We start from the raw sequence: 12,528 nt of genomic DNA, 5'->3' as shown, positions 1-12,528 counted from the left end.
ATATTGCATGGGATACACTCATATTAAAAAGTTATTCGCTGCTTATCTGAATTTTAGTTATACTTGAGCCTGCAGTATTTTAGTAGTCAATCATAGGCCTAAGACCGGAAATTCCGCGAACCGTGCTCTGTCCCAGGAGTCCCGGGCGGGGCACTTCCGGTCAGGCGGGCCGGCCTGGGCGCGGGCCCCGCGCATCGCCGGAAACCTCCCCAGGCCAAGGCTCGGCTTTCCTCCCAGGCCAGGCCCCGCCCCGGCCCCGCCTCCCGGCGCCGGGACCGCAGGGGGCTGGAGCGGGCGGTGGAGCGGGGGGAACAGGCTTCCTGCCTCCAGGGGGCAGCGGCCGCGGCCTGGTCCCAGGGTGGACAGCTCGGCGCCGCGCCCGGCCGCTCTTTCTGTCTTTGGGAGTGACGGGCCGGCCAGCGGGCCGCCGAAAGCCGGCGGTCGCCATTCCCGTGTCGCTGCGCCCGCGGGGGCCGCCCGAGCCGGCCACGATGCCACTGGGCCTGAAGCCCACCTGCAGCGTCTGCAAGACCACATCGTCCTCCATGTGGAAGAAGGGCCCGCAGGGGGAGATCCTCTGCCACCACTGCACGGGCCGGGGCGGCGCGGGCGGCGGGGGCGCCGGCTCGGGGGCGGCCGGCGGGACGGGGGGCAGTGGCGGCGGTGGCGGCTTCGGCGCGGCGACCTTCGCCAGCACCTCGGCCGCCCCTCCGCAGAGCAACGGGGGCGGGGGCGGCAAGCAGGTGAGCTCCTCCGGCCCCTCCCTCCGGCGGAGGTCGACCGGGCGCTTGGCGGGCGGAGGCCGGGTGGGCGCGGAGGAGGCGGGCGGGGGCCTCCCGGGATCGCCGTGCTCATACTGGGCCGGGCCGCCCCTTCCCATCCCGGTTGAGAACATGGTCTTTGGTTCGGCCCATTCTCAGCACCTTTTCTAGTGTGGAACTGAAAGGCTAGAGAAGCAAGAAAAGTGAAAACGCTTCAGAAATCCCCCCATTGTAATGTTTTGGATAGCAACCAGACATCTCAGTATACACATGTATACATAGAGATGTCAGCAGAGTCATGCTACTGGACCTCTTTACCTGTTAATAAAGTTCATTTTGTCATAATGTCGTGCTATTAAGATTATCATGTCATCATTTTCAGTGGCAGCATAAGTATTACATTGCAGGAGGTGGCATACCAAACCCGTTCTCTGGCGTAGGAGAGTTGAGTTTTTAAGCATTTTTCTGTTATAAACACAACCGATGAATAGTTCTTGCCTTGGCCTGGACTGACTCTTGTTGCTGCCCTTTGACCTATCACAAGTAGCTCACACCTTTTTCAATGCTCTGGAGACGCTTGCCTAAGGCTCTCCCTGTTTGAATTAGGCCAGTTGGTGTGATTACCCGCCATAAAAACAAAAGGTGCACTCTTACTTAATTTTTAAATGATCGTTTAAAGTGCATACTCTGGGATCCTTGTAAGATGTTTGTATCGGGACAGCAACCTTTCTGCACTTTTTATTTCTTTCTCTTTTTTGTTCTTTAATTGTTTATGTAACAGAGTAAGCAGGAAATTCACAGGAGGTCCGCTCGGCTCAGAAACACTAAATACAAATCTGCTCCAGCTGCTGAAAAGAAAGTTTCCACTAAAGGAAAAGGGAGAAGACATATTTTTAAATTAAAAAATGTAAGATGATTGTGGACAGTGTCTTGTACTGTAATGGCATTGTGTGTGTAGTGTGTCCTGCCACTGCCTTCATCTCTCATCACTGAACTTGGACTCTGCTCTGGCAGCTATTCTGTAGTGTTCTGGGGACTGGTCCAGACTTTCTAAAAGGGAGTGAGCTCTGTTGTAGGAGGCTTACTGTTTATAAAGTTAATAATACCCTGTCTCTGTTTTTTTAGCTTTTATTTTTTTCTCTGGGAAATATAAAATATTCTAAAAGAAACCTAAACCTCCAGCGCATTTTACTGGGTTCTCTGGAAAGGATGAGATGGGGTTATAGTTCTTGGTGTGGCCAGGTATACTGGGAAAACTTTTTTTTTTTCATTCTTAAAGCTCTAAGTAAATAATACCGAAACTCATTCATTTCCATATTTGTTTGTTATTATGGCCCCAGAAGACGTTTCTTACTGATTTATAATGATCAACTTGATGAATATGAATGAAAAATTTTACTAAATCTTCTTTATCTCTTCTTCTATGAGAAAGTAGATGGTCGAAAGACTTGTGCTGGGGTAGTGGAAAGCATATTTTTGTTGCAGTAAATTCTCATTGTTTTTGTAAATACAAGGGACAGTGGTCAAACACAATGGGCAATGCATTATATACTATTTTTTTAAAACCTCAGTATGGTACTCTTTGCTTTCAGAACAGGAATGCTTCACTTACCAGTAAAGGCATTTCTGAAGTTGGGTGTGTTTATTTTAAAAACTCAGAGAAGCCTTGCGTTATATTCTTGTGCAGATTGTCCTTTTTCTTGTTTAGAATAGTTGCCCCTAATTTATATAAGAGTTTTATAATTCAGTTTTCTAAAATGAGGTGTTTATTGACTAGACAAAACATGTAACTATTGGACTATAGTTGTATACACTTAAATGCTCTAAACACGTTTTCCTCTTAAGTATGGTGGAATATGTTCTCTGCAAGTATTTTATTATCAATTTCTCTAACAACGCCTTTCTTCAAGGATAATACCAAGACATATTTGGGAAGGCCTAGTTACTGTGTTGTGGCGTCAAAGTGTGTGTTACAGCTTAGGAAGGAATTTCAATGATGGTTGAGTGGTGGCAAGTTACTAAGAACTCCCAAGAAAGTTTCCTTTGGCCTTGGTTCAGGCTTGCTAGGAAATTAGTTCTGATGATACTGTCATAACTAGTTCCATAGTTAAGTGGAGATGGAAAATGTCTTTGAGGAGACACGTTTTTTATTATTCCCACCTCCGTCATGCTCAGGCCATTAGAGCCAGATCTTTTTTATAACTAGAATGTGTAGTAAAGCTCTGAGAAGGCTTCTGTTAGATTTCAGCCACGTAGTCAGGAGCCGGTCCTTTGGGGCTCAGCAATTTTTAAGCTAAAGGTAGCAGAAGTATTCAGACCAGGCTTTGCCACAACGATCAGAAAAGCATTGTTTTTTCTTTTTTACTGCAGTTCTTGTCACCAAACAACAACTTTAGTATTTCTTAAATTACAGAACTCTCATATATGGCTGGAAAAATGCCTGTACACGCTACACACACACACACACACACACACACACACACACACAAACACACACATTATGAATGTGCTAATATTTTTACTTTTGTTTTTTCACAGCCCATCAAAGCCCCTGAGTCAGTTTCCACCATAATCACTGCAGAATCAATCTTCTACAAGGTGAGCATCTGTAGTTACTGAAGGAAGGTTTGAACTTATTGTATAATGTGCTACTAAAATGCTGGGTTAGTCTAAAAGTCTCTGCTACTCTGTATAAGGTGTGATTGTGGTTTTCGTTCCTTTCTAAGCTATTTTCCCCTGTAGGTGGCTATTATAAAACATCTCATCCAGAGCTGAGTTGGGAGAGGAAGTTGCCTAATGAAATACGATATGAGGATCTTAAGTATTTTTTAATGTAGATTATGGGAATCGTTTTTAAAATGAAAATGTATGGTATGGAGCCATTGAGTATGATGCTTGCTGTGGGTTTGTCGTACATGGCCTTTATTATGTTGAGGTAGGTTCCCTCTACGCCCATTTTCTGGAGAGCTTTTATCATAAGTGGGTGTTGAATTTTGTCAAAAGCTTTTTCTGCATCTATTGAGATGATCATATAGTTTTTATTCCTTAATTTGTTAATGTGGTGTATCACATTGATTGATTTGCATATATTGAAGAATCCTTGCATCCCTTGGATAACTCCCACTTGATCATGGTGTATGATCCTTTTAATGTGCTGTTGGATGCTGTTTGCTAGTACTTTGTTCACAATTTTTGCATCTATGTTCATCAGTGATATTGGTCTAGATCTTTTTTTGTGATATCTTTTTCTGGTTTTGGTATCAGGGTGATGGTGGCTTCGTAGAATGAATTTGGGAGTGTTTCTCCCTCTGCAACTTTTTGGAAGAGTTTGAGAAGGATAGGTGTTAGCTCAACTCTAAATGTTTGTTAGAATTCACCTGTGAAGCCATCTGGTCCTGGACTTCTGTTTGTTGGAAGATTTTTAATTATGGTTTCAATTTCATTACTTGTGATAGGTCTGTTTATATTTTCTGTTTCTTCCTGGTTCAGTCTGGCAGAATTGTACCTTTCCAAGAATTTGTCCATTTCTTCGTGATTGTCCATTTTATTGGCATATAGTTGTTTGTAGTAGTCTCTTTAATCCTTTGTATTTCTGCAGTGTCAGTTATGATTTCTCCTTTTTCATTTCTAATTTTATTGATCTGTGTCCTCTCCCTTTTTCTCTTTTTTCCTTTTTTTTTGGGGCGGGGGGTGGTTTGCGGGCCTCTCACTGTTGTGGCCTCTCCTGTTACGGAGCACAGGCTCCGGACACGCAGGCTCAGCGGCCATGGCTCACGGGCCCAGCCGCTCTGCGGCATGTGGGGTCTTCCCAGACTGGGGCACGAACCTGTGTCCCCTGCAATCGGCAGGCAGACTCTCAACCACTGCGCCACCAGGGAAGCCCTCCCTTTTTTTCTTGATGAGTCTGGCTAAGGGTTTATCAATTTTGTTTATCTTTTCAAAGAACCAGCTTTTAGTTTTATTGATCTTTGCTATTGTTTTCTTCGTTTCTGTTTATTTCTGCTCTTTATGATTTCTTTCTTTCTATTGACTTTGGGTTTTCTTTTTTCTTCTTTCTCTGGTTGTTTTAAGTGTAGGGTTAGATTGTTTATTTGAGATTTTTCTTGTTTCTTGAGGTGAGATTGTATTGCTATAAAGTTCCCTCTTAGAACTTCTTTTGCTGCGTTCCATAGGTTTTGGGTCATCGTGTTTTCATTGTCATTTGTTTCTATGTATTTTTAAATTTCTTCTTTGATTTCTTCAGTGATCTCTTGGTTATTTAGTAGCACACTGTTTAGCCTCCACGTATTTGTGGTTTTTACAGTTTTTTTCCAGTAATTGATTTCCACTCTCATAGCACTGTGGTCAGAAAAGAAGATTGATACAATTTCAATTTTCTTAAATTTTCCCAGGCTGGATTTGTGACTCAAGATGTGATCTGTCTTGGAGAATGTTCCATGTGCACTTGAGAAGAAAGTGTATTCTGCCACCTTTGGTGGAATGTTCTGTAAATATCAGTTAGATCTATCCGGTCTATTGTGTCATTTAAAGCTTGTGTTTATTTATTTTCTGATTGGATGATCTGTCCATTGGTGTAAGTGGGGTGTTAAATTCCCCTACTTTTATTGTGTTACTGTCGATTTCTCCTTTCATGGTTGTTAGCATTTGCCTTATGTATTGAGGTGCTCCTGTGTTGGGTGCATAAACATTTATAACTGTTATATCTTTTTCTTGGATTGATCCTTTGATCATTATGTAGTGTCCCTCCTTATCTCTTGTAACAATCTTTATTTTAAGGTCTATTTCATCTGATACGAGTATTGCTACTCCAGCTTTCTTTTGATTTGCATTTGCATGGAATATCTTTTTCCATGCCTTCACTTTCAGTCTGTATGTGTCCCTAGGTCTGAAGTGGGTCTCTTGTAGACAGCGTATATATGGGTCTTGTTTTTGTACCCATTCAGCCAGTCTGTGTCTTTTGGTTGGGGCATTTAATCTGTTTACACTCATGGTTATTATCGATATGTATGTTCCTATTATCATTTCCTTAATTGTTTTGGGTTTGTTTTTGTGGGTCTTTTTCTTCTCTTGTGTTTCCCGCTTAGAAAAGTTTCTTTACTATTTGTTGTAGCACTGGTTTGGTGGTAGTGAATTCTCTTAGCTTTTGCTTGTCTGAAAAGCTTTTGACTTCTCCATGGAATCTGAATGAGATCCTTGCTGGGTAGAGTAATCTTGGTTGTAGCTTTTTCTCTTTCATCACTTTAAGTATATCCTGCCACTCCCTTCTGGCCTACAGAGTTTCTGCTGCAAAATTAGCTGATAACCGTATAAGGATTCCTTTGTATGTTATTTTTTGTTTTTCCCTTGCGGCTTTTAATATTTTTTCTTTGAATTTAAATTTTGTTAGTTTGATTAATATGTGTATTGGTGTGTTTTTCCTAGGGTTTATCCTGTATGGGACTCTGTGTGCTTTCTGGACGTGGGTGATTATTTCCTTTCCCATGTTAGGGAAGTTTTCAACTGTAATCTCTTCAAATATTTTCTCAGACCCTTTTTTTTTCTCTTCTTCTTATGGGACTCCTATAATTTGAATGTTGGTGTGTTTAGTTTTGTCCCAGAGGTCTCTGAGATTGTCTTCAATTCTTTTCATTCTTTTTTTCTTTCTTCTGCTCCTCAGCAGTTATTTTCACCATTTTGTCTTCCAGCTCACTTATTCGTTCTTCTGCCTCCATTATTCTGTTACTGATTCCTTCTAGTGTATTTTTCATGTCAGTTATTGTGTTGTTCATCTCAGTTTGTTTGCTCTTTAGTTCTTCTAGATCTTTGTTAAACATTCCTTGTATTTTCTCAACTCGTGCCTCCATTCTATTTCCGAGATTCTGGATCATCTTTATTATAATTACTCTGAATTCTTTTTCAGGTAGATTGCCTACTGCCTCTTCATTTATTTGGTCTTTTAGGTTTTTACCTTGCTCCTTCATCTGTGACATGTTTTTTTGCCATCTCATTTTTTTTTTTTTTTTTATGAGTGGGATTGTGTTCCTGTCTTACTGGTTGTTTGGCCTGAGGCTTCCAACACTGGAGTTTGTAGGCTACTGAGTAGAGATGGGTCTTGGTGCTGAGATAAGGACCTCTGTGAGACCTCACTCCAATGAATAATCCCTGGGGTCCGAGGTTCTCTGTTAGTCCAGTGGTTTGGACTTGGAGCTCCACTGCAGGAGCTTCAGCCTGACCCCAGGCTCGTGAACCAAGATCCCGCAGGCCGCCTGGAGTGGGAAAAAAAAAAAAAAAAAAAAGAACAATAACGAAGTAAAAAATAAAAATTAGACTAGGAAACTAACAGATATGTTAGGAAGAATATAAAAATAAAAATATAGATTAATTGACAACCAGAAGGTACATCAGTACCACAATAGTAAAAAAAGAGGAGGAGGGAAAAGAAATAAAAAAGGAGGGGTGTGGCCTTGGCTATGGAGGGCGGGGCCTAAGCAAGGGTGAAGTTTGGGTGGTGGGCGAGGCCTATGCTTAGGACCCACAGGCTGGAAAAGGCCCTGGGGGCTGTGGGGGGGTGGGGCTTAGGCTCAAGGAACAGAAGGGGTCCAGGCGTGCCCCGCACCCCTGGTCTCAGAGGGCAGGGGACCTCCTCTGGGAGCCCAGCAGGCTTCCTGGGCTCGAGTGGGTGGGGCAAATGCCCTCCTCTCCTCTCCTGCTCCTCCAGTCTGGGAGGGCCCCTACCCCATGCTTCTCCTGATCTCCCCGCCTCCCTCTTATGGCGCCAAGGACCCACACGGCCTGGAGGGGCTTTGGAGGGCAGGGGACCAGCTTGGGAGATCAGCAGGCTCCCCGTGCCCAAGTGGGTGGGGCAGTTGCCCTCCACTGTTCTCCTGCTCCTCCCGGAGGGCCCCTCCCACTGCCTCTCCTGTTCTCCCCTTGGCCTCCTTCCTATGCCCCCAGGGACCCACGAGACCTGGAGGGGGCTTTGGAGTGCAGGGGACGGGCCTGGGAGCTCAGCAGGCTCCCAGGGCCCAAGTGGGTGGGGCAATCACCCTCCGCTCCTTTCCCGCTCTTCCTGGAGAGTCCCTCCCACCTCCCTCTCCTGATCTGCCCAGGCTCAGGGGTGCTGATCCTGTCTGGCTTCCACTTCTCCTCCCCCCTCAGTCCCCCTACGTCCTACCGGTTCACTTTGGGGTTCCTCCCATCTCCTTGGGCGTCAGAGTCCACCACCATTGGCCAGCAGGCACCCTAGTTGCGGGGAGACACTAACTCCACGTCTACCCACACCACCATCTTGACTCCACCTCCTATTTTTATTTTAAATATGGGGTTATCTTCTACTTCCCCCAGGGAGTCTATTACCAAATTGGAGATGTTGTTTCTGTAATTGACGAACAAGATGGAAAACCCTACTATGCTCAGATCAGGGGTTTTATCCAGGACCAGTATTGTGAGAAGAGTGCAGCACTGACGTGGCTCATTCCCACTCTCTCTAGCCCCAGGGACCAATTTGATCCTGCATCCTACATCATAGGTGAGTTTGACAGGTAACAGACAGGTTCTTGAACCCAGTTAATTTTCCATTATTATGTGAAAGTATATTCATCTGCTTGGGCTGCCATGACAAAATACCATAAACTGAGTGGGCTAAACAACAGAAATTTATTTTCTCACAGTTCTGGAGGCTGGAAGTCCTAAGGTGCTGTCAGGGTGGGTTTCTAGTGAGAGCTCTCTTCCTGGCTTGTAGACAGCCACCTTTCCTCACAGGGGCTTTCCTCTGTGTGTGTGCACTCCTGGCATCTCTTCCTCTTCTTATAAGGACACCAATCCTGTTGGATTAGAGCCCCACCCTTATGGCTTCATTTAACCTTAATTATCTCCCTAAAGGCCCTATCTCCAAATATTATCACATTAGGGATTAGGACTTAAACATATGAATTTGGCGAGATACAATTCAGTCCATAACAGAGAAGCGTAAGTACAAAAAGTAGAGACTATTATAGAAAATATGAAATTTATATAGCTGGGGTTTGAGGGCTATACGTTATTTTGAGTTCCGGGGCAGTATAGTATGCACGTACTAGAATGCTATGTGGATAAGATTTTTCTGAGTGACCCATGGTTAAACTCTGTTAAAAGAATTTATTGCTCAAGAACTAGGTTATTTAGGTAACATATAAAAATTTACTCAAAAATGATTTCTAGAGGAACTGTCACGTTTATGTCTAAAATCTTACAAATTCTCATTATGTGTCCCTCTAGATGTCACACACACATCATCCTAGACCTTTTGCAACCTTTTATATCATTGTTGGTAGTTGAAATGGCAGCCACTGTACTCATTAATTTCAAGGCTGACCAAAGAATTGGTTCTTGACGTAGACTCACAAGAAGAAGTTGTTGATAAATAGAATTTTGAAAGTGTTCAGAGTTTTAAAATTACCCCAAACTCTTCAACCTTTCTGCAATGGGCATACGTTACTTTTGCATTCTAAGAAAAAAGATACAAAAGGTTTTTTTCAGAGAGAACTCAAGGACAAGTAAAATACCACTATTATTCCCAGCTGCATGTCAAGTGTGATACATGACCAAGCAGTTTTAGTCTTCTGCTTGTAAGTATTGATACATAGAAGAGTGAACTTTCATTAACCTGTTCTATCAGACAGGATTGTCAGCAGAGGCAGTAACATGACTGAATCACCTCTAGGACTTCTATCTCACCTCCTCTTCCTAATCCTCAGATTGTAAAGGAGACAGCATAGCATAAAGGTTCAGAGCACAGACTCTGGAACTAGACTGTCTGGGTTCCTAGGACAGCCACTTACTAACTATGTGATCTCAGACAGGTTCCTTGATCTCTCTCGCCTTATTTCCTCATGTAAAATGGGAATAATAATAGTGCCTAACTCAGAGGGTTGTTGTGAGGATTCAAAGTATTGATATATATATCAAGTACTTAGAACAGTGTCGACATAATAAACACTATATAAAGCTAAATATTATTTTTAGAATCCTTTCTATATTGAGTTATATTTTGGGGAGAATGCTATATTCCTTAAGCAATTAAAGCAGAAAAAAATGATGGAAAGTAACTTCAAAATAATATATGTTTCAAGGGCTAATGTCAAGTTACCACCAGACCAGTTTCTCCTAGTGTCTAGGAATTCTAACATTTTATGGAAATGATATATATCTTCAAAAATGTGAATGTTGGCTGCCTTCTAGGACCAGAGGAGGATCTTCCAAGGAAGATGGAATACTTGGAATTTGTTTGTCATGCACCTTCTGAATATTTCAAGTCACGTTCATCACCATTTCCCACAGTTCCCACCAGACCAGAGAAGGGCTATATATGGACTCATGTTGGACCTACTCCTGCAATAACTATTAAGGAAACAGTTGCCAACCATTTGTAGTTTAAAAAGTGAACATGGATTTCCAGTTGTCTTGTATTTGTACTACCATAAGACATGCCACATGTTTCTTTAATGAAATTCTTGGATGGAAAAATGACTAAAAGTTTTTTCTCTACTGCCCAGTAATCATTAGCTTGTTTATTACTAGTCACTTAGAAAATTAAAAGAGATAGAAAAGAATTAAATATATTTTGAAGTTAAATATTACATACACATTAAGTGTGTGTATCCTCCCAGGCAAAGACTGTAATTTCCAAGGAGACAATTAGGAACAGGTAGTGTCTATTTTTCTCCATAATTTATTTCTAGAAACTCATAAAATGGATTGTATTTTTCTACAAGAATAAAATATTAATTAAGGTTTGAATTTCTAACCAAGGGCTGAATCAAATAAAATGTAGCCGTTAGCAACAGTATCTATCACCAAGTTAAAAAAAAAGCTTTATTTTATCATCTATAAAATGCTGTGACAGACTGTTGGCTGCTTTAACCTTAAGGAAAGTGATTGGTGGATGATGTTGTTAGCCTAGGCTTTTTAAAACTTTCATCCAGTTCTTCTGTAGTAAGCAGGGATTCGGAATCATTTGGTTGATCTTAATAGAGCTGCTCTTCACTGCTCTCACCTACCTTCTCAGTCAGAGTGAGGCTTAATCAAAACATTAAGTTTATAGTTCAGACAGACAACTTCACTAAAAACACACAGGAAACGTACTGTTCAGGCATCCCTGAGCAGTAGTTTCTTGACCACCATTAGAACAAACATTGGGCAGTCATAAAAATGATTATCATTAGCACTGATATCTAAAAAAAGTCCACCCCAAAGTTAAAACCATCTGCTATGTACTCATAATAACAGGCCTAAAACAATGTCTGGGACTTAGAAGTCCAGGCACAGGAATTCTATTCAGAATTCAGGGACAGGTTTTACTTCAAGTGTAGGTCAGCTAAGTAAGGGAGCAACAATTTAAAAGAGGGAAGAAGTGGGATTTGCACACACTTGCTTCCTCTCCTGTTCTGACTGGACCATTATTCCTCAACCCCAGCAAAATTTGTCAGGATCTAATTGAATTATGGTGATTTTGAATTGTGGGAGTTTTAACTGTTACCATTTTTCTACACAGTTAATGTTTGTATGTTGTAAGGAAGTTATGGTTTGTATGTTGTAGATAGATAGCTCTATGTACATAGTTCTTTCTCCACAAAAGTTATAGTAAAATTGATTGTAAATACCATTGTAAATAACTAAATGCTAATATTCAGACTTTTGGATTAAAATGTATTTTTCACAGTGTATCTTTGGATTTATTTCATGCATTTATTTATTTCGTTTAAACAATTAAATAGGGCTTTCTACCACAAAATGGTGTAAATAGAAGACACCACTGTTGTAGTACTCATAATTTGGAATGACAGATTCGTCACCAGTATGTAATAGATATTAGGAAACTCAAAGAATGGCTGATAGATCAAATGAACATTTAACATAAGGTATTTATTAAAATGAAATATTTAAAAACCAGTGTATATATGGACGATTTGTTTATAAATTCCTAGATACTTGTGTAATATCTTTTAAAATAAAGATCGAATTTTCATATTCCTCCTTAACAGACACCAAATGGCTCCTGTTACTCACAGCGTAGATCCATAGCTTTTCTCCTGTGATGGAAGGCCTGCGCTGATGTGGCCCCAGACTATGTTCCCAGCCTTGTCGCCAAAGGGGTGAGAGGCTGAGGCAGTGCTCTCCTCCACTTCAAATCCATCTTCCCTTTCAGACTGCCTGCCCTACTGATTTTAGGCCCCAGCCCAGACACAGAAGCAAAAGCCTTATACAGACTGTTCAGCGGGCTCCCACAGTTGTGTAAGGTAAAATCTCTGTAATAGATACTTCATTCTATTTCATTCCTAGTGGCTCTGTTTCTCTAATCAAATCCTGACTGATACTGAGACACTGAAAGATAAAGCAAGAAACTGTTGTTTTTCGTTACAAGCTATTTAGAATTACTTGGCCTTCTTTTTATAAAAACTGTGTACATGTATTACTTTGGTAATTTTTTTAAATTGAAAAGTAATGAAGGATATCACAAAGGGAAAGATGAATAGATTGTATTATAAAAAACTAATTTCTAACTGTCAAAATGTGTATACAAAATTAAAAACCAAACAAGTGGGAATCATTAACCAGTATTTCTTATTCAACATGACAGACTGGCATAAATTAATTACCCAGTTACAAACAAAAGCTACAAACATAACCTCAACTTCTTGTAACATCATCACCATTTGGAATTACCATAACTCCTATTTCCACCTGTTTAGCAGAAGCTGGGTAGAAGGGAGCAAGTTTATAACAAAAACACCTTCTATACCTTCAATAC

The 12,528-nt window shown here is 41.5% G+C and overlaps 1 protein-coding gene across 1 annotated transcript; it reads left to right on the top strand.

The window, feature by feature from the left end:
* Positions 1-310: 310 nt before the first annotated feature.
* GATAD1 (GATA zinc finger domain containing 1) lies at positions 311-11,441 on the top strand. Its single transcript, XM_060020536.1, has 5 exons — positions 311-743; positions 1,543-1,668; positions 3,300-3,359; positions 8,085-8,268; positions 9,960-11,441. Exons 1-5 carry the CDS (start codon positions 492-494, stop codon positions 10,148-10,150), a joined length of 813 nt encoding a protein of 270 aa, XP_059876519.1. The 5' UTR covers positions 311-491; the 3' UTR covers positions 10,151-11,441.
* The last annotated feature ends 1,087 nt before the right edge of the window (positions 11,442-12,528 follow it).

The sequence above is a fragment of the Delphinus delphis genome, chromosome 9 (assembly GCF_949987515.2).
Source record: "Delphinus delphis chromosome 9, mDelDel1.2, whole genome shotgun sequence".
In the NCBI taxonomy this organism is placed as follows: Eukaryota; Metazoa; Chordata; class Mammalia; order Artiodactyla; family Delphinidae; genus Delphinus; species Delphinus delphis.
Note: the sequence above shows the minus strand (reverse complement) of the source record. Positions and strands in the feature narration are given on the sequence as shown.